General features: G+C 38.6%; 5 protein-coding genes and 1 non-coding gene across 6 annotated transcripts; 4 read left to right on the plus strand and 2 right to left on the minus strand.

Moving 5' to 3' along the window:
* The first annotated feature begins 5,510 nt into the window (after window positions 1–5,510).
* LOC111454026 (pentatricopeptide repeat-containing protein At2g33680) lies at window positions 5,511–7,820 on the plus strand. The gene has a single exon (XM_023095297.1). It carries the CDS (start codon window positions 5,511–5,513, stop codon window positions 7,641–7,643), a length of 2,133 nt encoding a protein of 710 aa, XP_022951065.1. The 3' UTR covers window positions 7,644–7,820.
* A 1,247-nt stretch (window positions 7,821–9,067) lies between these two features.
* TRNAA-UGC lies at window positions 9,068–9,140 on the minus strand. Its single transcript has one exon. It is a non-coding gene; the product is annotated as a tRNA-Ala (tRNA).
* Window positions 9,141–9,819: 679 nt separating this feature from the next.
* Window positions 9,820–10,960, minus strand: LOC111454339 (glutathione S-transferase F10-like). The gene is made up of 3 exons (XM_023095792.1): window positions 10,739–10,960; window positions 10,502–10,550; window positions 9,820–10,410 (listed from the first exon to the last, which is right to left on the minus strand). Exons 1-3 carry the CDS (start codon window positions 10,889–10,891, stop codon window positions 9,950–9,952), a joined length of 663 nt encoding a protein of 220 aa, XP_022951560.1. The 5' UTR covers window positions 10,892–10,960; the 3' UTR covers window positions 9,820–9,949.
* A 5,439-nt stretch (window positions 10,961–16,399) lies between these two features.
* Window positions 16,400–17,868, plus strand: LOC111454516 (ornithine decarboxylase-like). Its single transcript, XM_023096011.1, has 2 exons — window positions 16,400–17,166; window positions 17,306–17,868. Exons 1-2 carry the CDS (start codon window positions 16,417–16,419, stop codon window positions 17,828–17,830), a joined length of 1,275 nt encoding a protein of 424 aa, XP_022951779.1. The 5' UTR covers window positions 16,400–16,416; the 3' UTR covers window positions 17,831–17,868.
* Window positions 17,869–19,237: 1,369 nt separating this feature from the next.
* Window positions 19,238–20,642, plus strand: LOC111454396 (ornithine decarboxylase-like). Its single transcript, XM_023095874.1, has one exon. The coding sequence runs from the start codon at window positions 19,264–19,266 to the stop codon at window positions 20,515–20,517; it is 1,254 nt and encodes a 417-aa protein (XP_022951642.1). The 5' UTR covers window positions 19,238–19,263; the 3' UTR covers window positions 20,518–20,642.
* Window positions 20,643–21,636: 994 nt separating this feature from the next.
* Window positions 21,637–23,094, plus strand: LOC111454673 (thioredoxin-like protein CDSP32, chloroplastic). Its single transcript, XM_023096169.1, has 2 exons — window positions 21,637–22,180; window positions 22,458–23,094. Exons 1-2 carry the CDS (start codon window positions 21,729–21,731, stop codon window positions 22,900–22,902), a joined length of 897 nt encoding a protein of 298 aa, XP_022951937.1. The 5' UTR covers window positions 21,637–21,728; the 3' UTR covers window positions 22,903–23,094.
* Window positions 23,095–23,221: the final 127 nt, after the last annotated feature.

A 23,221-nucleotide genomic window follows, 5' to 3' on the forward strand; every position in this document is an offset into this window, starting at 1 on the left:
TGCCTTGGACAAGCATGACCGTGACATCCAACGTTTTCGCTAGTACACTATTCAGTGACTAGCACTGATACCATTTATAATGGCTCAAGCCCACCACAAGCAAAAAATTGTCCATTTTGGCTCATTACATTTCATCGTTAGCCTCACGATTGTAAAAATGTATCTTTTAAGAAGATATTTCCACACTCTTATAAAAAATATTTCGTTTCCCTTCACAACCGACGTGAGATCTCACAAATTAATATTGAGATCATATAAGATTATTTATGTCCGTTTTACACTAAGATTATTGATTTAAGGATAGTACGTACGTGTATGTTACCTTAAATGTGAACGATATAGCATAGCGAGTTAGAGATGAAACGTGTGGATGTTTGGACATCTTTGGAGATGGGTATTAATGGTTTCAAGACATAAAGTTAGCTTCCCAACCAAACCTAATGACAAATTTAATGAATGTTTCTGGCACCTCAACGAACACACTACGAACAGGGAAGACCCATATTAGGTGGTGGGAGGGTGTGGTTTGGAGTTATTCCCATTATTGTTTAAGGTACACACCAGCTAGCAACCCGTCTGCACCGCTCAAGCTGTTGCTATCAAACTCCAACAATTCCCCCACTTGGCACCACATTGGGTATCTAAGCTTTTACACATTTTTGTTGGTATGAAATGATAGAGATTGAGGTGAATATGAATCGATTGCGTAAATTTTTTATTGGTTAAATTGGTGACTCGAATAACTCGAACATGATTCGTAATCTAATCCAACCTAATTTTTTGTTTTTTTTGTTTTTATTGGGTTCGATTTTTAGTTGTTCCTTTCTTAAATTATTTTAAAAAAATTGTACTTATCTATAACAGACCTAATGAATAACTAAAATTTCATAAAATTCAAATATTACTTCTATCCGTTGCAAACTTCAAATATTCTTAATTTTCGTAACAATTTTAAAAGAAGAATAGAGTTTGATTGTAAACTCTATTTTCGAGTTACCATTTAAACAAAGTTTTTAATTGCAAACCAAATCAAATTTTCTATTTTCTAAAGATTCAATTCAACTCTTATCGTTTGTGTTGGGTAGTTTTGGTTGCTTGAGTTGTTGATCGTAGGATATTTTTAAGTTGATATTAATTTAACCATGCTAAGACATTTGTAGATTCTGATTTTCCAAACGAGTCTCCTATTAAAAAGTGTAATAGTTTAAGTCCACCACTGCTAGCAGATATTGTCCGCTTTGACCAGTTACTTATCGTCATACGTTTCTACGCCACTGCTTGCAGATATTGTCCGCTTTGACCCGTTACTTATCGTCGTACGTTTCCGAATGTTTTGTTTCCCTCTCCAACCAATGTGGGATTTCACAAGCTACCCCTTAGGGGCCAGCGTTCTCGTTGGCATACCGCCCAGTGTCTAACTTTAATACCATTTGTAATGGCTCAAATCCACTGTTAGCATATATTGTCCACTTTTGCCCATTACTTATCTTATCACTGTTAACCTCACGATTTTCAAAATGGTCCTCTAGGGAGAGGTTTCCACGCTATTACAATGAATGCTTCGTTCCTCTCTCCAACCAATATGAGATTATGGGATCTCACATAAAGTATATCTTATATGGACGCGTAGTACATTAGATTGCAACGCTCACAATAAAGTAAGTTCAGCTCAACAGTGTAAATTCATATAGTTTAAACTTCGAGATCAAAAATTTGAATCGTTTGATTTTGAACGTCGTTGAACGGAAACCCTCCTCAATTGATTGCAATTGTAAGGGCAAAAAGGGAAGTTAAAGCACCTTTATTCCATTGGTATATGTTGTTTAAAATGGCATTCAAGAGTTAGCTGCATTTTCTCTTGGCTGTCCCTTTCTGCCAACTAAATCCCCTTTTAATTTACATCTTTTTTGAGCTTTTTCTCTTCTCTTCTCACACATTCTTCTTCTTCTTCTTCTTCTTCTTCTTCTCCTTTCTTCTTGGCATTTAAATTCGAGAACAAAACTTTAGTTTGCTTTGGACTCAAAATTCAAACACCCTTTTCTTGTTCTTCCACCCTTTATCTTCTGCCATTAAAGCATTTGCCTTCCCTTTACCAAACAAATAACCTAACATAAAAAAGCGTAGGTCTTCTCATCGTCGTTTTTTTAAAGTTCGGGTTTAAATCATCCACTATTATTGTAACAGCCCAAATTGATAGCTAGTAGATATTGTATTTTTTGGCCCGTTACGTATTGTTGTCAGTCTCACGGTTTTAAAACGTGTCTGTTGGAGAGAAGTTTTCATACCCTTATAAGGAATGGTGGTGTTGATGTGGGATCTTACAATCCACACCTTCAAGTCGAGCATCCTCGTTGGCACACTAGTCAGTGTTTAGCTTTGATACCATTTGTAACCGTCCAAGCTATTGCTAACATATATTGTTCTTTTTGGCACGTTATGTATTGTTGTCAGCCTCACGATTTTAAAACAGATCGGTTAGAGAGAAGTTTTCATACCCTTGTAAGAAATGGTGGTGTTGATGTGGGATCTCACAATTTATCCCTTGGGACTGAGTGTCCTTGTTGGCACACTGGTCAGTGTTTAGTTCTCTCGTACCATTTGTAACAATCCAAGCCACTGCTAACATATATTGTCCGCTTTGACCCGTTACGTATCGTTGTCAGCCTCACAGTTTTAAAACGTAGGGAGATAAGAAATGCTTCATTTCTCTCTCCAACCGATGTAGGATCTCACAATCTACTTCCTGGGTCCAGCGTCCTCGTTGACACACTGTTTAGTGTTTGGCTCTGATACCCTTTGTAACCATTCAAGCCTACTACTAGCAGATATTGTCTCATTTGGCTCGTGCCATCAGCCTCACGATTTTAAAATGCATTCCTACAGGGAAGTTTCTATACCATTATAAAGAATGTTTCGGTTCTCTCTCCAATTGACGTAGGATCTTACCACTACAATCGGGTTTGAATTAAGATCTTACCCACATCATTTGATTCATTTGGATCTTGTTTTTTGTACTATCTTTATAAGGGTTCAACCTAAACACTGAGAAGTGGAGAAAAGGTTAATGCTTTTTGTTTCTCTTTGCCTTTGAGCGACTCGAAATGGTCACCTTTATTTTCCTTCTTCAACGCTCTTTCTTTCCTTTTAGAAAAAGGCATGAGCGTCATGGTGCGATGGTGGGGAGCACTCTTATTTCTACTTGCACAGGAACCACTAGGCACCACATCCAAAGATCTACTACCCAAATGAATAAGACCTAGCCAGTAGCAGCTCAAATCGACCGCTAGAGATACAAAACAAAACATTTTTATAAGAATGTGGAAATCTCTCCCCAACATACTCGTTTTAAAACTGTGAGGTTGACGACTATACGTAATGGGTCAAAGCAAATGACATTATAGAAATTCACACACGAGACTTTTTTTGTGTGGCCTCCAAGTAAAGGAGGGGTACGTAAATGAACCGATACCACATTCGAATGAAAGTGATCTTGAGCACATGAGGACTAAGAAAGACTTAAATAAGTGCACCTTCTTGTTCAGTGATTCAAGCATAGGAATTTCAAAGTTAATTGTATTTTACTTGGAGCAATCTTATTTTAAGTGATTTTTTAAAACTTTTACTCGGAAACATGTGAGTGAAGACAAAACATGCTAAAATGACTCGTGTCAAATTCAAATTCTGAACATGAAAGGTTACACGAATTTTGTTAATATGAAAGACGAAGAACAAAGAGAAAGGAAAGGTGAGGCATTAGGGTTTGGGTGGCCATGGCCCCTATGGCGCAGGTCAATGGGATGGGAACCCACCATTAATAATGATCGTGAGCTGCATAATGTGGACCATATACATACATTTATTCCCATAAGAATTAAGAGAAATAAAAGCATCTCATAATTATTCATACCAATTATCATGCTCCTTGGTGCAACTCAGATGCCCAGAATCATGCCCTACCTTGCTTTATCTTTGTTGTTTCTCTACATTAAAACCATATTATATACCAAAATTACAGAAATTTATGCATAAAAACTTTGGTTTAAGAGCTTGGAAACGAAATGATGAGGAAGATTACGATGGGTTTTATGATATCAATTCATTCATTCACCCCATTACATCATTATTACCCCTCAATGTCTTAGTGTGGTAGAATAATCATCTCTAACTTGGTCCACCTCATAATTTTTTTTACTATGAACCTTTATGCTTCGGTCTAATATTGTTCTAAAGTTTAAAACTGGTGTAACAGATTCGTAAACATTCAATTTCGTGTATTTATAGGGTTTCGAATAGATAAGATATGCCAATAAAAAATTTTCGTTTAAATGAAGAATGACAGACGTCGTATATGTTTAAAAATCGTAATATTTTATACGAGCCTGTAAACATAGGATCTTCTTAGAAGAAGAGGACAAAGTCTTTCTTTTCCAGTGGGGTCCTTAATTGATGGTGAATTTATCATCATTATTTTTTTTTTCTTTTATAATAATTTTCTTTTTAAAACCAAGGGATTCCAATTCAGCTCTAATTAAAAATAAATAAATAAAATTAGTTTAGTCATTTTATTATATTTTAGTCTCTATACTTTTAAAGGTTAAATGGGTGGATCTATTCAAAAGTCTGATATTTATTTATAGTTGGCTAGTCACTCGTAGGTGTCCTTTCCTTTATGTGAGTTAGACCTGTCTTTGGCTCTTCTGACTTTCGATTCCTTATGAACCGTTTGACAATCTTACTTTTTTAAGGGACCGGTTGAACATTGGAGCCTCAGCTCATGCATCCGTTTTCCACATCTATGAAATATATATATATATATATATATATATGAATGCGTTAGCATTTATTTTGCAAGATTTGCAGGCCGGCCCAATTGAATTTGGGCTAAAAACAGGCCGAAGTTTGCAGGCAGGCCCAATTGAATTTGGGCTAAAACGGGCTAAAGTTTGCATGTCGGCCCAATTAAATTTGGGCTAAAACAGGCCGAAGTTAGGCAGGCCCAGTTAAATTTGGGCTAAAACGGGCCGAAGTTTGCGGGCGGCCCAATTAAATTTGGGCTAAATAAGCGGGTCGAAGGTTGCAGGCCCACCCAATTAAATTTGGGCTAAAAAGCGGGCCGAGTTTGCAGGCGGGCCCAGTTGAATTTGGGCTAAAAATCGGGCCGAAGCTTGCAGGCAGGCACAATTTAATTTGGGCTAAAAATGCGGGCCGAAGTTTGCATGCCGGCCCAATTTAATTTGGGCTAAAAGTTCGGGCCAAAGTTTGCAGGTCGGCCCAATTTAATTTGGGCTAAAAAAGAGGGCCGAAGTATGGGCCAGTCAATTGAATTTGGGCTTAAAAAGCAGGCGAAGTTTGCAGGCCGGCCCAATATAATTTGGGCTAAAAAGAGGGCCTATGTTTGCGGCCGGCCCAATTTAATTTGGGCTAAAAAAGCGGGCCGAGGTGGCGCAGCCCAATAACAGATGGCATAATACTGAATCGGTTGCGCCTCATTTGAAATTGAAACAGAGTTGATGAGTCTTCATCTTCTTCCTCAGCATCGCGCCCTCTTCAATTCGCTCTTACGGTACACAAGTCACAAAGATTTTCAGAAGGGCAAGGCCATCCACGCTCATCTTCTCAGAACTGGTTCAATCTCCTCAGTTTACCTTTCTAACAGCCTTGTTAACTTGTATGCTAAATGCGGAAGCCTTGTGAAGGCCAAGCTTGTCTTCGACAGTATAACCAACAAAGACGTGGTTTCATGGAATTCTTTAATCAATGCCTACTCTCAACAGGGTCCCGTTGGATCTTCGTTTGTAATGGAGCTTTTTCAGAGAATGAGGGCGGAGAACACGCTGCCGAATGCCCATACTTTTGCTGGGGTTTTCACGGCTGCTTCAAGTTTATTCGAAACTTTAGGTGGCTTACAGGCCCATGCGCTTTCTATCAAGACTTCTAGCTTTTATGATGTTTTTGTTGGCAGTTCGCTTCTCAATATGTATTGCAAAATTGGGTGTTTACTGGATGCTCGTAAGGTGTTCGACAGAATGCCAGAGAGAAATTCTGTTTCGTGGGCTACTATGATTTCGGGGTATGCAATGCAAAGGAAGGCGTTTGAGGCTTGGGAATTGTTTTTATTAATGTGCCGTGGAGAGGGAATTCATAATGAGTTTATCTATACCAGTGTGCTTAGTGGACTGACGGTTCCTGAACTTGTTGACTCTGGTAAGCAAATTCATTGTCTTGCCCTTAAAAATGGATTGTTATCGATTGTTTCTGTAGGGAACGCTCTTGTTACAATGTATGCTAAATGTGGGTGCTTAGATGATGCACTTAAAACATTTGAATTGTCTGGTGATAAGAACTCTATTACATGGTCAGCTATGATAACTGGATATGCACAAGCTGGGAACTCGCATGAGGCCTTGAAGTTGTTTTCTTATATGCATTTTAATGGGAATAAGCCTAGTGAGTTTACTTTTGTTGGGGTGATCAATGCTTGTAGTGACTTGGGTGCTCTGGAAGAAGGGAAACAAATGCATGGTTATTCCTTGAAGATGGGATATGAATCCCAAATCTATATAATCACAGCTTTAGTTGATATGTATGCTAAATCTGGAAGCCTAGTTGATGCGCGAAAGGGGTTCGATTACTTAAAAGAACCCGATATTGTTTTGTGGACGTCCATGATTGGAGGATATGTTCAAAATGGTGAAAATGAAACTGCTTTGACTCTGTATTGTAGAATGCAAATGGAAGGGATTATGCCAAATGAGTTAACCATGGCTAGTGTCTTGAGAGCATGTTCAAGCCTTGCTGCTTTAGAACAAGGTAAGCAAATCCATGCCCGTACAATTAAGTATGGATTCAATCTAGAAGTTCCAGTTGGGAGTGCACTTTCAACCATGTATGCAAAGTGTGGTAGTTTAGAAGATGGGAACCTGGTGTTTAGGCGGATGCCTACTAGAGATATTGTGTCATGGAATGCAATGATATCCGGTCTTTCTCAAAACGGAGAGGGTCTTAAGGCCCTTGAACTCTTCGAAGAGATGCGACAAGGCCTGACAAAACCCGACTACGTTACTTTCGTGAACATTCTTTCTGCGTGCAGCCACATGGGATTGGTGGAAAGAGGTAAGGTCTATTTCAAGATGATGCTTGATGAGTTCGGCATTGTTCCAAGAGTCGAGCATTATGCTTGCATGGTAGACATTCTAAGCCGTGCAGGTAAGCTACTGGAAGCGAAAGAGTTCATAGAATCTGCGACGATTGATCACGGTATGTATCTATGGCGTATCTTGCTAGGAGCGTGTCGAAACTATCGAAATTATGAATTAGGAGCGTATGCAGGTGAGAAACTAATGGAGTTAGGTTCAGAAGAATCGTCTGCTTATGTGTTATTATCTAGTATCTATGCTTCATTGGGAAGGTCTGATGATGTCGAACGAGTGAGACGGGCGATGAAACTTCGAGGGGTGAATAAGGATCCAGGTTGTAGTTGGATTGAATTGAAAAGTCAAGTTCATGTGTTTGTAGTTGGCGACCAGATACATCCAGAGATTGTTAATATACGTGTAGAGTTGAGAAGATTGAGCAAACATATGAAGGATGAGCGTTCTGAATCGCCAGATGATACAGATTCTATCAGATTACCAGCTCAATGATTGAATGATTGAATGATTGAATCTGTCTCGCTTTGAGGAAGCATTGTTTTTACTAACGTTTGACTTCACCGAATGCATTTTTGATAGTAACATGTTTTGTCCTTATTTCTCCTGTTAGTTATTTTAGAATAGGTGAGTGAGGCTTAAAATTTTCAATATATTTGATTCTTAAATTTTTCGGTAAACACTCAAATCAGTGTTACACGAACACGACTCTCCACTTTGAGTATAAGCTCTCGTGGCTTTGTTTTGGGCTTCCTCAAAAGGCCTCGTACCAATGGAGATAGTATTCCTTAATTATAAACCCATGATCTTCCACTAAATTAGCCGATGTGGGATTATACCTTGTTTGACATTTGAGGATTCTATTGGCATGGTTAAGTTTAGGGCATGACTCTGATATCATGTTAAATGGCTCTCCACAATGGTATGATATTGTCCACTATGAGCATAAACTCTCGTGACTTTGATTTAGGCTTTCCAAAAGACCCGATGGAGAGAGTATTCTTTGATTATAAACCCATGAACATTCTCTAAATTAGCCCATGTGTGACTTTCATCATCCAACATCTCCCCTCGAACAAAATACGTCTCCCTTTAATTGAGGTTCGACTCCTTTTTCTTTTGAAGCCTTAGTCACTTTTTACTATGCCTTCAAGAAGGCTCGACTCCTTTTCTTTTGAAGTCATCTGTTCGACATTTGAGGATTCTATTGGCATGGCTAAGTTGAGGGGCATGGCTCTGATACCATGTTAGACGAACACAACTCTCCACAATGTTCGACATTTGAGGATTCTATTGGCATGGCTAAGTTGAGGGGCATGGCTCTGATACCATGTTAGACGAACACAACTCTCCACAATGAAATAATATTGTCCACTTTGAGCATAAGCTCTCATGACTTTGCTTTGAATGGACTCTCAATGCTTCCGCTTCCCACTATGTCCCAACCTTCTCTCCTCCTCCCCTCTAGAACAAATCCTATTAACGAGTAAAGAATGTGCTGAATTATCAGCTTCAAGTCCTCTGTTACGCATTTCGTCGAACACAACGTGGGCATTCCTAGTCTAAGCTTTGATTTTGCTACACAACCACCAAATCACAAGACTGTACGTTGAAGAAATCAAAATCATTCATCTTGTTTGATCTCATGTTTCAAACCTTCATCAAAACTTTCGGTCTTGAAAACAGCATTCATCGTCTCCTCCACAGCATCCAGTTCTGGCCCAGACCCTCGTTCCACATGTTTGAGGCCTCAATCAATCCGCCCACAGCTTCCTTTTCTGGATATGTTGATAAAACGACTGCCATTTTTTGGCCATTTAAAAAGAAAATGAAGCGGAATCTAGCAGCTCGAATTTAACCAGAAAGAAGGGTGAAGAAACCAGATTTGGAGGAGCGAAAAAAAAAATGTAAAACGATGATGGAGATGCAGGGTATCGAACCCTGTACCTCTCGCATGCAAAGCGAGCGCTCTACCATTTGAGCTACATCCCCATCTGCTGGTTGTCTTATATTTTATATTAAATTCTTAAAACTAATAGATGAACAAAAATAACCAAAAACCCCACCGCAAAGTTTTGATCTTTTTGCCATTTTTGCAATTGGAAGCTCAAATTCAGGCGAGGAAGAATCCTTACGCGCCCAGTATGACGGTTGCGAAGAATAGCTAATATTATCCTCTTTGGACTTTACACATAGAATAAAAGGAATGCGTGCTTGAACGGTCCAGATTAATTGGAGAAAGAAATGCGTGCTAGGAGGACTTGGGGGTGCCGAAGAATAGCTGATATTGTCCTTTTTAGGCGTTTCACGTAGAATAAAAGGAATGCGTGCTTGAACAGCCCAGTTCGATTGGAGAAAAGAAAGCGTTCCAGGAGGACTTGGGGGTCCTAGAAAGAAATGAGTGCTAGTGAGGAAACTAGTATGCAAATTGTGAGATCTAACATTAGTTGAGAATGAAACATTCTTTGTAAGGATCTCTGACATAACATTTTTAAAATATTGAGAGAAAGCATTAAAGAGAAGCTCAAAACTAGAGCCCAAAAAAAATAACATCTACAAGTGATGTGATTGAGTCGTTACATTTTTTTTTTTTTTTTTTTGATCACTCAAAAGAATGAATTTAGGTTAGATGCACGTAATTGTAAGAACTTTGGTGGAACAAACAAAACTTGTAAAATAAATTTGATTGAGAGGGAGAAATTCAAAGACTAATACTTATAACTCTTCATTTTTACTTAGAAAACGAAGAACACACGACCATTTATTATTCCCAAATATTCGATCAAATGCAAAAACAAAGCTCATGAAGATCCCTGCTTCTGCATTTCAACCACCTCCTTCCAAGATTCCCGCCCGGAGATCTCATTCCACCACCGCTCCACGTTCTTCCTCGACGTGAAAAGCTCCGCCCTATCCGTCAAATTCACTAAGTAATGAATGTTAGGCAAGTGAGAAAGATCGGCCAACGAGAACTCATCTCCGGCCAAATATCGGCTCTGTTCCAGCCTCTGCTCGTACACATCAAGCACCTTCGACAGCTTCTCCTCGCTCTCCTTAATCGCCTTCTCGTCCTGTGGAACATTCATCCTCGGAGCAAAAATCAATTGAAAACCTAGAATCGTACTCGGCGGATTGAAGCTCTGCCCCTCCGCTTCAATCCATTGATCGATCGAAGCTTTCTGTAACTGATCCAGTCCGTACAGTCCTTTATTCCCCTTCTCCGCGTGCTTCTCGCAAACGTATCGGCAGATTGCTCTTGATTCTGCGCCGAATCGCACAATCGGAAACGTTAGGGTTCGTAATCGATGAACAATTTCAAGTTTAAAATAGCAACCGAATCGAAGATCAATTACCGAAGAGGGAGATGCTTTCGTCTTGAAACGCAGGGACTTGACCAAATGGCTGTTGAATCAGAAATTTACGAGTAAAACGAGAGTTGAATCGGAAATTTACGAGCAAAATCAGAGTTGAATCAGAAATTTACGAGTAAAACGAGAGTTGAATCGGAAATTTACGAGCAAAATCAGAGTTGAATCACAAATTTACGAGTAAAACGAGAGTTGAATCGGAAATTTACGAGTAAAATGAACCTGAATCTTGAGATATTCGGGGCTCTTGTGCTCTTTTTTCGCCATGTTCACCGGCGAGATCTGAAATGGAACATCCTTCTCGAGAAGACAGGCGAGGACTCTGGATACGGCGGTAGATAACGGCGGTCCGAACACACTCACCGGCGTCGCCATTGCTAAAGAAAGAAGAGTAATGGATGGGTTTAAGTTTCTGTGTGCTGATTCTCACTTTTAACCTTATCTTTTCTCTATATAAAGTAATATTTTGAAGAACATGCAAAACAGAGATGAACAAAAAAATAATAATGAATGTTTAAAAAAATAGTTAATTTGAGATTAGTATTTAAACTAGTAATATTAAAATTTAATTATATTAGAAATTATTTTAGCAGATGATTATATATATCAATTTATTATGTTTTTTTTTTAATTTTTAATAAAAATTATATTAAATAGATAAAACTATTTAATTTTTTTTAAAAGAATAATAAACGAGAAAAAAATTACTCGCAGTAACTCGATCCTGTAAATTATCCGTGAAAATACAATTTTATTAGATAATTATATCAAATTCTTTACTAAAATTATTAATTAAATGGGTATACTAAGTAGGATTATTAATTAATTTAAGATTAGCTACTCTATAAAAATATTTTTTTTAATAATTATAATTAATTATTCTGATTATTTATGGTCCATTAATTATTTATTTGAATTAATTTTGACTAACCCATTTATTAATATATCATAATTTTAAAATATAATTATTTGACTCAAAAATTAAAATTAGAGACTTTTACTCCACTAATTTAATAACCAGACAAAAATCGTTGTATAAATAACAAATTACTAAATTTAGAGAAAATCAATAAATAAGCCATAGTATTTTAAATTTATTAATTTAAAATAAATAAAAATATTTTTAATTAAAAACTTAAAAGGATATATATCAATTAATATTTAAAAATTAAGCCCGGTCAATTAATTATTTTTAATAGTCGAACTCTTTCGATTTACTGATAATCGATATATTGATGAATATTTTAATATTTAATTTTATATAAATCGAGGCTCGACTCCTTTTCTTTTGGAGTCTTCGACATTTGAGGATTTACCAATCTATTGGCACGACTAAATTTAGGGCATGGCTCTGATACCATGTTAGACGAACACGACTCTCTACAATAATATGATTTTGTCCACTTTGAGCATAACCTCTCATAACTTTACTTTGGGCTTTCTCAAAAAGTCTCGTACTAATGGAGATAGTATTCCTTAATTATAAACTCATGATCGTTCTCTCAATTAGCGAACGTGGGACTTTTATCATCCAACAAGGTTAACCTGACTAAAAACGAGAATCTCTTTATGACTCTGTAAGAATGAACGGAAAATTAAGACATTTAATATTAAATATTTATATTTATGGAAACAAAGAGATCAGTTATGGTAATATAATATAATAAAAATTAAGAGATATTATTAAAAAAATCTGTAGAGACAACCAATAACAACAAATCTTACTGAAAAATAATAAATGATGAAAAAGAAAAAGCCAAAAACGACCAACAACCTAGAAGTTAATTGGAGACACACCCCTAGAGACTTCCAATATTACTCTCTTCCCCATTCATTTAATGATTTTACAATCTCCCCCCTATATTTTTATGATATTTCATAACCTAAACTATTGTTTTAAAAAATTAGATTTTTATAAAAAAAATGTTTAAATAAATAAGATTCAAATCTATAATTCATCCGATCGGATTTTGAAATATGGAGCTACGAAAAGTTCATATAAATGAGAGTGCATAAATGAACTGAGATCACACCTGAACGAGAGAAATCTTGAGGACTGATGGCTAAATAAGCCTTAAAACAATTGAAAGTCACCACGTATACCAACAAGGTACACCTTTCTTTTCGGTGCCTTAAATGCATATAAAATGTTGAAAGGTCTTGTATTAGTCCGTGGGGATAATTTTCACTCTTAATAACGTGACCATATCGTAGAAGAATGTCGGGAGTTAGTATAAGTTGTAACTTTCAAACGCAATCTTAGGTATCATAATCTTAGGATCGCCCTCATTCCAAATGCAATCTCGGTTCATTCACGTACTCCGTTTTTACTCGAGCGTATAGAGCATATAACAGCCCAAGCCCACTGCTAGCAGATATTGTCTTTTTTGAGTTTTCTTTTCAGACTTTTCCTCAGGGTTTTTGAAACACGTATGCTACAGACAGATTTCGTTTTTCTCTCCAACCGATGTGGGATACCACAGAACATCCCGTCCCTCTATAAAAGACGACAACAAAGGCAAATGAGAACATAGGGATGAAAGAAGCCATTAACTCCTTAGGGTTTTCTTGATGAGTTTGAATATCATCATCATCCATGGCTGCCCACCCTTTTCTGATACCTCATTGAATGCATTTGGTCCTTTTGGAGGGTTTTGGTTGTCCATTGCCTTTAATGCCATCCTTCAAACCCTAAACCCTTTCTCCCTTAAATCTCATCTTTCTTTCCCATTCCCTACTTACCTCTCTTTCTTCTTCCTACAATAAGCCATTTTGTGAACGAGAACACCCGATCGTCTTCGTTTAGCTTGAAATAGTCGTTCTGATATTGGCCCGGTTCACTCAGATCGATACCTACAAGTACAATTACGCTATCGATATGTCGTGCATGTAGTGGGTTTAAACTGTAGCTGAGTCTGATTGAGCCGCGCCAATATCTTAGCTGCTCTTTCTTCGTTATCTTGGAAATTTAAGTGTCTCGTCGAAAGATATCGAAACCCTTTTGAGGTACTTTTACTTTTTTGTTCTTGTTTTTTGTTTTCTCGTTCATCGAAATTTGAAGATCTGAAATGTTATGAACTTCTTAAAGGATATTGGTCGTATGTTTGAGATTTTAAATTATTTTTAGATTGTCTCATTCTCTAATTATTTGGGTTTTTTTTAAAAAAAAATTGTGCTATTTTATTATGAAAATTTTATTTTATTTTTAAAGAAAACACCGTTTAAAAAATATAAATAAAAATTTAAAATTAGTTTTTTTTTTAATAAAAAAATTATCACAAGGTTTTATATTATAAATTAATGCAATTTAAAAAAACACATTTTAATATATGGTAATTAGTTTCATTTATATGCATGTGACATCCTTAATATTCTCCTATGTCCATTTGAATTACATATGTCGAATTATTGAACTTTATAATATAACTCAACATAGATTTAAAAAAGAAAATTAGTTAAGAATCACTGCTAGCAGATATTGTCTTATTTTCTAAACCGACGTGGGATTGTAGGATGTCACAATTCACTCCCCTCGGCCCGAGCGTCCTTACTGGCACATCGCCTTGTGTCGCCTCGTGTCTACCCCCTTTGGAGAACAACCTCCTCGCTAGTACATTATCCGATGTCTGGCTTTGATACCATTTGCAACGGCCCAGATTCACCGCTAGCAGATATTATCCACTTTGGACTTTCCCATTCAAACTTCCCCTCAAAGCTTTAAAACGCATCTCTACTAGGGAAGGTTTCCACACCCTTATAAATGGTGTTTTGTTCTCCTCCCTAGCCAACATGGGATTGCAGGATGTCACAGAAAATTTGTTGAACAAATCCTCAATCAGAATAAAACCATTGAATCAACGATTCAAATTGTTGAACCACTCGGGACACGGAGGCCTTCCCGATCCCATCTATGTCTCCACCTCTTATTTCAATATTTATTCCCGTAAAATTTTTCATTTATTTTCATGGAAATCAGCTCTCCCATAATTTCTTTTTCCTATTTTTCAATATTATAATATAGTTTTTCACTCTAAAATTTATTTTTAGAATGGTTGAGAAATGAATTACTAACCACGATTCATGGCTACAACTAGCACACAAGGGCAAAACCCGTGATTGATCAGTTGTGCAAGCACGAACGGGACAATTGTGAGTTGTTGCAACAAAGATTATGCATATTAGTACACAAATCTACGGTTTAGCCACAAAACTGAGCCGGAATGAAAATCACAAACATCGTCTATTAGAATGGTAACTAGAGTCTTGTCGAACAAGTTACCTACCTCGAACATCGTCTATTAGAATGGTAACTAGAGTCTTGTCGAACAAGTTACCTACCTCGAACCTCGTCTATTAGAATGGTTACTAGAGTCTTTGTCGAACAAGTTACCTACCTAACACATCTGTATTAAATTTACAGCCAATAAAATTATATTAAAAGTTAATAGTGTATTAATTTAATTATTCTATTGCAAGAAATTAATTTGTTAAAATATATACTTATTTTTATATTAAAATGATATAATAACTCGATTCATTATTGTACTGTAAATGCAATAATTAATTATGAAAACATTAAATTACTAATTAATAACAATTAATTAGCATTATTTTTAATTTATTACATGGGTTTATTTTTTTTATTATTTTAATTGAAGTGAAAACCATATATAATGGCGGACACAGAAATTAAACAAAAAGACACAGATTTACGTGGTTCAGAGAGAAAATTCTCCTACATCTACGAACGGCAACTAATCACAATAATCAAAGTGTTTACGAAGTGCATATTATCTCACACTCTCACACTACAAAGTCGCACGGTAGGATGAAAAATAGAGAAAAGAGAGAGCGAGGAAGACGACTGGTTGAATAGCGGGAGCGACATGGTCGAGCCTTCGACGTGTTTTTTTTTTAATTACATTAATGATATTATTAATTTCGAGATTTAAATATTTTAATCGTAAATATCTATTTTATTCAACATAAAGCTTGTAAATATCTATTTTGTAGTTACCACATCTCCTCGTATATAAAAGTCCCTCTCCCACTTTTTCTAATGCAATCCCATTTCCACGTCACCTTCACGAGCTCTTCCTCCTCCCAACATTCTCTTTACTGTCTCAAACCGATTTTTTAAGGTATCGTCTCGTTCTCCATGTGTTATTTCGACTCGTTTTTTATCGATTATATCGACATATCGAAATAGGGAATACAGTTGGTTTTCTCTCGAAAATTTTTTATTGATATTTCTTGTTCAAAATTACCGTAACTTTTAGTATGATAATAGTGTCTTATCTATTGAAAACTCTGCTCGAACATAATTCGTTATTGTAAAAAAAATTTAGACCGATTGGGTTGGTGACCCGAGTAATCCAAATAGAGTTCATAACACAACTCTCTATTTTCGAATTGAGTTAGGTTGGGATCTCATAAAGCTCGTATATCAAACATTTACAAGTAACAATGCATCACTAGCACCCGTTACAAAAGTCAAATATTCTTAGTCTTCGTAATAAGTAGAGTAGGGTTCGGTTGGGTTGACTTGTAACCCTATTTTCGGGTTGGTGGGTTGACCAACTAAAAAAATGTGAACCTGGGAACGGAACCAAATTTTTAATTTTCTTAAAATTCAACCCAACTCCAACCGAAAAAAGTATAGCCCAATCCAACTTTTATGATTTGGGTTGTTCGAGTTGGTTGAGTTATTGAATCATATGAACACTCGTAGATAATTATATCGTGTTTTTTATTTTTAATTTATAAGAAACCTTTCTAAAATTATTTATAAATTTTAGAATCCAACAAAATTTAGTTTCTAGATATCAAAATAAGTTTATAAATATTTTATTTTGAAAATTACTAAGTTTAATTTCCAAGTAATAGAATAGCTGTTCCTCATGACCGTGGAGCAACTCTCTCCGGCGAATGCGGCGGAGACAGGTGGCGGCATACAGAGCTTACAAATGGCTCCGGGGATTGATGGTCGGAAGATCACTTGGCTCAATAAAAATGGAATCTTGGGTTTGGTTCAATCCATAATTTGGAGCCAAAAAGAAGCCAAAGAACCCTTTTACATACTTGACCTTAGCCTCCTCATCAATCTCCTGAACCACTGGGCTCGTCATCTACCCATGATTCAGCCGTATTACGCCGTCAAGTGCAACCCCAACACTGCATTTCTTGGTGCCATGGCTGCTCTTGGCTCTAGTTTTGACTGTGCTAGTCGAGCCGAAATCGAATCCATTTTGGCTCTTGGTGTGTCATCGGATCGAATCATCTTTGCCAACCCATGCAAGGCTGAGTCCCACATCAAGTACGCGGCAAGTGTTGGTGTTAACTTGACGACTTTCGACTCTATAGCGGAAGTAAAAAAGATTAGACGATGCCACCCAACATGCTCATTGTTGATCCGAATCAAAGCCGTGGAGGACTCTACGTCGCGGTCTCCATTGAGCTCCAAGTATGGTGCACTCCCGAATGAGATAGTGCCGCTGCTACAAGCTGCTCAAGCTGCAGAACTCGATGTCGTTGGTGTTTCGTTCCACATTGGAAGTGGAGGTAGCGACGCGGGCCTTTATCGTATCGTCATAGCTGCCATCAAAGCCGTGTTTGATGCTACAGTTCGACTAGGGATGCCAAGAATGAAGGTAAAAATGCAAAGAGTATTTTCGAACCCGTCCTCTATAAAAATATTTGCTAAAACCACAGCACCTGTAATAAATATCCTCAATGATATATTTGACTATTATAAAAAGTCAAATATTTAGATATTTAAATTCTTAGCAGGTGCTCAATATCGGAGGCGGTTTCACGGCCGGCCCGCACTTCAACGGAGCGGTGGTGGCCGTCAAAGAAGCGATATCGGAGCATTTCTACAAGGAAGAAGGGTTGGTGATCATGGCGGAGCCAGGGCGGTTTTTTGCAGAGAAATGTTTTACATTGGCGGCGAACATAATCGGGAAGCGCGTGAGAGGAGATCGCCGGGAGTATTGGATAACTGATGGGATATACGGCTCCATGAACTGCATAGTCAACGATCATGCGGTTGTCACGTGCACACCATTAGCCACCACCTCAAACCCTAAAAATCTGACGTGTCAAAATGCTGATCTGTACAAATCCACTGTGTTTGGACCAACCTGCGATGCTTTTGATACAATTTCGACTACTTACTGGCTGCCTGACTTGGAGGTGGATGATTGGTTGTTGTTTCCTAATATGGGTGCTTACACGTCAGCAACTGGGTCAAACTTCAATGGGTTTGCCACGTCCTCCATATCCACTCATCTTGCTTACTCAGATCGTTTATGAGCCATGTCACCTCTTACCAATAATTTCTAGTATTACAATTCTTGTCCCAAAAACTTTGTTACTATAGTGAATATCAATAAATTGAGAGTGTAATAAAAGAAAATATTGTATTACAATTCTCGGCCCAAGCCCACCGCTAGCAAATATTGTCTATTTTAGCTCGTTACGTATCGCCGGTAATCTCATGGTTTTAAAATAAGTCTACTGAGGAGAAGTTTTCACACCCTTATAATGAATACTTCGTTCCCCTCTCCAACCAATATGAGATCTCACAATCCACACCTCTTGGGGTCCCAACGTTTTCAACGGCACACCACCCATGTCTGGCTTGGATACCACCAAGTCCACCGCTAATAGATATTGTCAACTTTGGCCCGTTACGTATCATCGTCAGTCTCACGACTTTAAAATGCGTCTATTAGGGAGAGGAACCTCGCCCTTATAAATAATGTTTCCTTTCTTTCTCCAACTGACGTGAGATCTCACAGCCAAGGAACTATCAAAGTCAATAGAAGTGGGTAAGACATAAAAATTCCATACTTCCACGATCTTTCATCTAATGACGAACTCACCTCAGTCCAACCTAGAGGAGGGACATTTTAACGCCGACAGACTAGAAACAACCAAATCAAATGAAACTCGATGAGCCTAACACACCATCCCGAATCAATTTTCAAACCCAAAAGGTTTCGTGATAGACTCGTTGGGTGCGGCACGTAGTTTGAGACTTTTTGGTCTTGTTAGTTCGAAATTTCCATTCTTGGGTTCCTGTCTCCCATTTTTGTAGCTTGTATTCAATTGAATATTAGGCACTATATGACTAAAATGGCATAACTTTGAACCCCAATTCTAATACGCCCACCACCCCTTTGGACTAAGAATTAAACTCACAATTGGGGGCCAATTGGCTTTTGAATGCTATGAATTGGTAGCGTGGGAAGCAAGTTTCTCCTCCCATTAACAAAATTTCCATCCACATCAACCAATAATTGACTATTTCGAAGAGAAAAAAAATTAAGATTTACCGATCTGAACTCTCAATTTGTGCAACGCGTTCGAAGCTGCAGAGAACACGCATCAGGCATCAGTGGAGATGCATCACACGAACTAGTCTAACTGACCCGAATTCGACTTGAGAACCCTGCAGCTGACCTGCACCTACGACTTTGCACCGACTAGCAACTCCCGACAACATTCTCTTTTTACGTGCATGATAATTGTAATTTTTAAAATTCTATCCATCTTAAAAAGATATAATATTAATACATGGAAAGTTGTTTTAAATTTTTAAATAAAATTAAAATTTTTGTAACAAATCCAACGGTCAATAAAGTTGTAATTAATTATATTATATTTTATAATTTAGGCTGTATTTATAGAGCTCTTCTCCTCCTCTATTTCCAATTCCCGAAGTGTTCTTCTTGTCCGCCGCCATGGCCGTCGACCACCTCCTCCTCCAAACCGCACTAGGCCTCAGCCCAAAATCCGTTACTCCGATTCCCCAACACGGCCTCCTCCCTTTCCTCCAATCCCTCGCCCTGAGCTCCGACAACCCCAACGAACCCTTCTACATCTTCGACTTAGCCACCATCACCGCCCTCATGAACCTCTGGACCCAATCTCTTCCGGCCGTCCACCCTTTCTACGCCGTCAAATGCAACCCCAACCCGGCTCTCCTCGCCGCCATGGCCGCCCTTGGCTCCAATTTTGATTGCGCCAGCACATCCGAAATCCAAGCTATTTTAGCTCTCGGCGTCTCCCCCGACCGAATTGTCTTCGCCAATCCTTGTAAACCGGAATCCCATATCAAATTCGCCGCCGCTGTCGGCGTTAATCTCACCACTTTTGATTCTGTCTATGAAATCGAGAAAATCCGTTCCTGCCACCCGAAAACCGCCCTGTTGCTTCGGATCAAACCGCCTGAAGATGGCGGCGCTCGGTGCCAATTGGGACAGAAATACGGCGCATTGCCGGAAGAAATTATCCCTCTTCTTGAAGCTGCTAAAGCGGCTGATCTCGCCGTCGTTGGCGTTTCTTTTCATATTGGAAGTGGGGATGCTGAAACAGGGGCTTATTCCTCTGCTATCGCCGCTGCGAGAGGGGTTTTCGATACGGCGGTCCGACTTGCCCTTTCGCCTATGAATGTGCTCAACATCGGCGGCGGGTTCACCGCCGGACCCCAATTTGAAAAAGCGGCCTTAACGATAAATTCAGCCCTGAAGGAGTATTTTCCGGCGGAGCTGAATATCACCGTCATGGCTGAACCTGGTCGGTATTTTGCGGAATCGGCGTTCACTCTGGCCGTCAATGTCATCGGAAAAAGGGTAAGAGGCGATCACCGGGAGTATTGGATTAATGACGGGATTTACGGGTCAATGAACTGTATACTGTACGATCACGCGACGGTGACTTGCACGCCGTTGGCTTTGAAATCTAACCGGAAAAACCCCACGTGCGGCGGAATGAAAATGTACGGCACCACCGTGTTTGGCCCCACGTGCGACGGATTGGACACTGTTTTGACAGGATACCAGCTGCCAGATTTGGAAGTTGGAGATTGGCTGGTTTGGCCGAAGATGGGAGCTTACACGGCGGCGGCTGGGTCCAATTTCAATGGGTTTAACACGGCGGCGATTGAGACTTATATCGTGTACTCCGAACAGGGAAACGGCGCCGTATTAGGTTGAATTGTATTGTCGGTGTTCTTCATTTTTGTCGTGGAAAAACAAGAGAGAAATGTTGACCAAATTATTTAACGATTAAAATTTAAAAAAAAAGTTATTTACTGGTCAACGAAATTTAGCTTTGGGAACATACAACTAATTAGTGAGTGTGGGCTCCGACAATGCTCAACATTTTAAAAAATAAATAAATAAATTATTATTATTATTTTTATAACCGTTCAAGTTTATTGCTACCGTTTCTTTTTTTTCTCCGACTTGTTCTAAAAAAATTTTAAAACATGTTTACTAGGGAGAGTTTTCACATCTTTATAAATAATGTTTCGTTCTCTCCTACAATCGACGTGGGATCTCACAATCCTCCCCGTTTAGGGGTCACTGTTCTTGTTGACACTTGTTCCTTTTTCGAATCAATCAATGTCTGATCTTACGATCCTCACCCATTTTTCTTTCTTTTTCACATTCCAGTCGAGGTGGGAAAGTGTTTGGGAGCTGCACTGTCACATAGAGGTGTCAACCTGAAGTGTCGGTTAGTTATAATCTTTTAGGGGAGCTCCACTGTCACATAGAGATGTCAAGGGAAGTGTCAGTTAGTTGTAATCTTTTTAGGGGTGATTTTGTATTCATCATTATTATATATATATATATATATCAATACCTTTTTACTAAATAATTTAGAATTTTTGGTAGGTACTAATATGGAATGTCTCTTAGAACGGTGTGAAATTTACTGTATTTTTCGCTTATTTTGTTTTGTTTGTGTTTAATTTCGTCTTTACATCGTTATCCAATTTCTCGAAATCTCAAAACTTGGGTCGTGACACAGATAGTCTCACTCCCGTGCTATTCTCGACCCATTTTCCATAGAGGTATCATTGGTTACTTTTTTTCATTCTGAAACGAGCTCTATTATAGAGTTCAAAAAGCTACGTTCTCAAATCATATGACGGGTCCCGAAATATAAATCTAAGCTTTTCGAGCCCAACATATCCTCCTTTAAATTTCCGAAAGATATTACCACAAACAAAACAAAAAAAATCATCTCAAAAACATCCAATTTGAACAAACCACAGCCACAAAGAGAATGTGTGGTCATCCAAAGCTCCCCCTTCACTAAGATCTTCTTGATAACTCCATAGCCATCCCCTGCAATTCAGAGCAGAGCAGAGCAGAAACAGAGCCTCCCCTGTTCTATTCCCTTTCTCCGCCGCACTCCGATGGCTTCCTTCTCCCACTCTCTCACCACACCTCCACCCTCTCTCTCTCTCCACACCCACAACAACCGCCTCCTCTCCGCCGCTTCCCTCCTCCCCAATCTCATCAAACCCACCGCCTTCTCTTCAAATTTACACCTCTCCCACCGCCGCCGCGGCTTCACAATCAAAGCCACCGCTGCTCCGAGCGTGAAGAAACCCACCGGCGATGAGCGAGTCCAGCAAGTCCACAGCGCGGAGGAGTTCGATGAAGCCCTTAAGAAAGCCAAAAGCAAGCTGGTTGTGGTGGAATTCGCCGCCTCACACAGCGCGCAGAGCAGCCGGATGTACCCGTTCATGGTGACACTCAGCAAAACGTGCAACGATGTGGAGTTCATTTTGGTGATGGGCGATGAATCGGAGCAAACCAAAGAGCTCTGTAACAGAGAGAAAATCGAAAAGGTTCCTCACTTCAGGTAAAATTCTGTAATTAATTTATAATTTATTTGGTTTTTAAATATCTAAATTTTATTGAATTTAATAAAATTATTATATTAATTAACTTTTAAGATATGCTAAATTCTAAATAAAGAATAATTTTTCACAAAAAAAAATTATTAAAAATGACGTGAGATAACGTAACGGTGATTAGAATACGTGCATGGATCAAGTTTAGAGATGAGTTTAGCTTTAAAGTAAAACGCTTCCTAGGTTCTAAAATCGCTTAAGAAAGTATCGTTTTTCGCCCTCCAGCTTCTACAAGAACATGGAGAAGATCCACGAGGAGGAAGGGATCGGGCCGGATCAGCTGGAGGGCGACGTATTATACTACGGCGACAGCCATTCAGGAGTTGTTCAGCTACACAGCAGGGAGGATGTGGAGAAACTGATACAAGACCACAAGGAGGATCACAAGCTGATTGTACTGGACGTGGGGTTGAAGCATTGTGGACCTTGCGTGAAAGTCTATCCCACAGTGATCAAGTTGTCGAAGAAAATGGACACGGCGGTGTTCGCTAGAATGAACGGCGATGAGAACGAGAGCTGTATGCAGTTTTTGAAAGACATGGACGTTGTCGAAGTGCCTACGTTTTTGTTCATAAGAGATGGAGAGATTAAAGGGAGGTACGTCGGGTCGGGTAAAGGAGAGCTTATTGGTGAGATTCTTAGATATCAAGGAGTTCGTGTTACTTATTGAGTTTGAGGGTTTGGAAGTTTAGTTTCTAATTAATGGTGGGATTTTGGTGTATGACGGGTCACTATTATATACTATTCTGTGATGAGTTGTTTATTATGGTTTAAGTTTGGTGTCACTTTGAAGTATGATTCAAGATGTGACAGGTCACCGTTATGTATATAACCTCGACTAAGATGTCATAAATTTTGAATCTTTCCACCGAGAAAAACATTTCATACCCTAATTCCTAAACCCCGAGATAAAGAACCTTACAAAGGGATGTCGTAACTTGGAATGTTCATAACGTTCATAGCGCCTAATTTGAATTCACTCAAGGGAG

This window comes from Cucurbita moschata, unplaced genomic scaffold (genome assembly GCF_002738365.1).
Source record: "Cucurbita moschata cultivar Rifu unplaced genomic scaffold, Cmos_1.0 Cmo_Scf00016, whole genome shotgun sequence".
Classification (NCBI taxonomy): Eukaryota; Viridiplantae; Streptophyta; class Magnoliopsida; order Cucurbitales; family Cucurbitaceae; genus Cucurbita; species Cucurbita moschata.

Coding starts and splice junctions, on each gene's coding strand:
- LOC111454516 (XM_023096011.1), top strand. CDS start 16,417: ATGACCGTGGAGCAACTCTCTCCGGCGAATGCGGCGGAGACAGGTGGC. Junction 17,167..17,305: donor TAGGGATGCCAAGAATGAAG/GTAAAAATGCAA, acceptor AATTCTTAGCAG/GTGCTCAATATCGGAGGCGG.
- LOC111454026 (XM_023095297.1), top strand. CDS start 5,511: ATGAGTCTTCATCTTCTTCCTCAGCATCGCGCCCTCTTCAATTCGCTC.
- LOC111454673 (XM_023096169.1), top strand. CDS start 21,729: ATGGCTTCCTTCTCCCACTCTCTCACCACACCTCCACCCTCTCTCTCT. Junction 22,181..22,457: donor GAAAAGGTTCCTCACTTCAG/GTAAAATTCTGT, acceptor TTCGCCCTCCAG/CTTCTACAAGAACATGGAGA.
- LOC111454339 (XM_023095792.1), bottom strand. CDS start 10,891: ATGGCGACGCCGGTGAGTGTGTTCGGACCGCCGTTATCTACCGCCGTA. Junction 10,551..10,738: donor CCGAATATCTCAAGATTCAG/GTTCATTTTACT, acceptor CTGATTCAACAG/CCATTTGGTCAAGTCCCTGC. Junction 10,411..10,501: donor CGAAAGCATCTCCCTCTTCG/GTAATTGATCTT, acceptor GATTCGGCGCAG/AATCAAGAGCAATCTGCCGA.
- LOC111454396 (XM_023095874.1), top strand. CDS start 19,264: ATGGCCGTCGACCACCTCCTCCTCCAAACCGCACTAGGCCTCAGCCCA.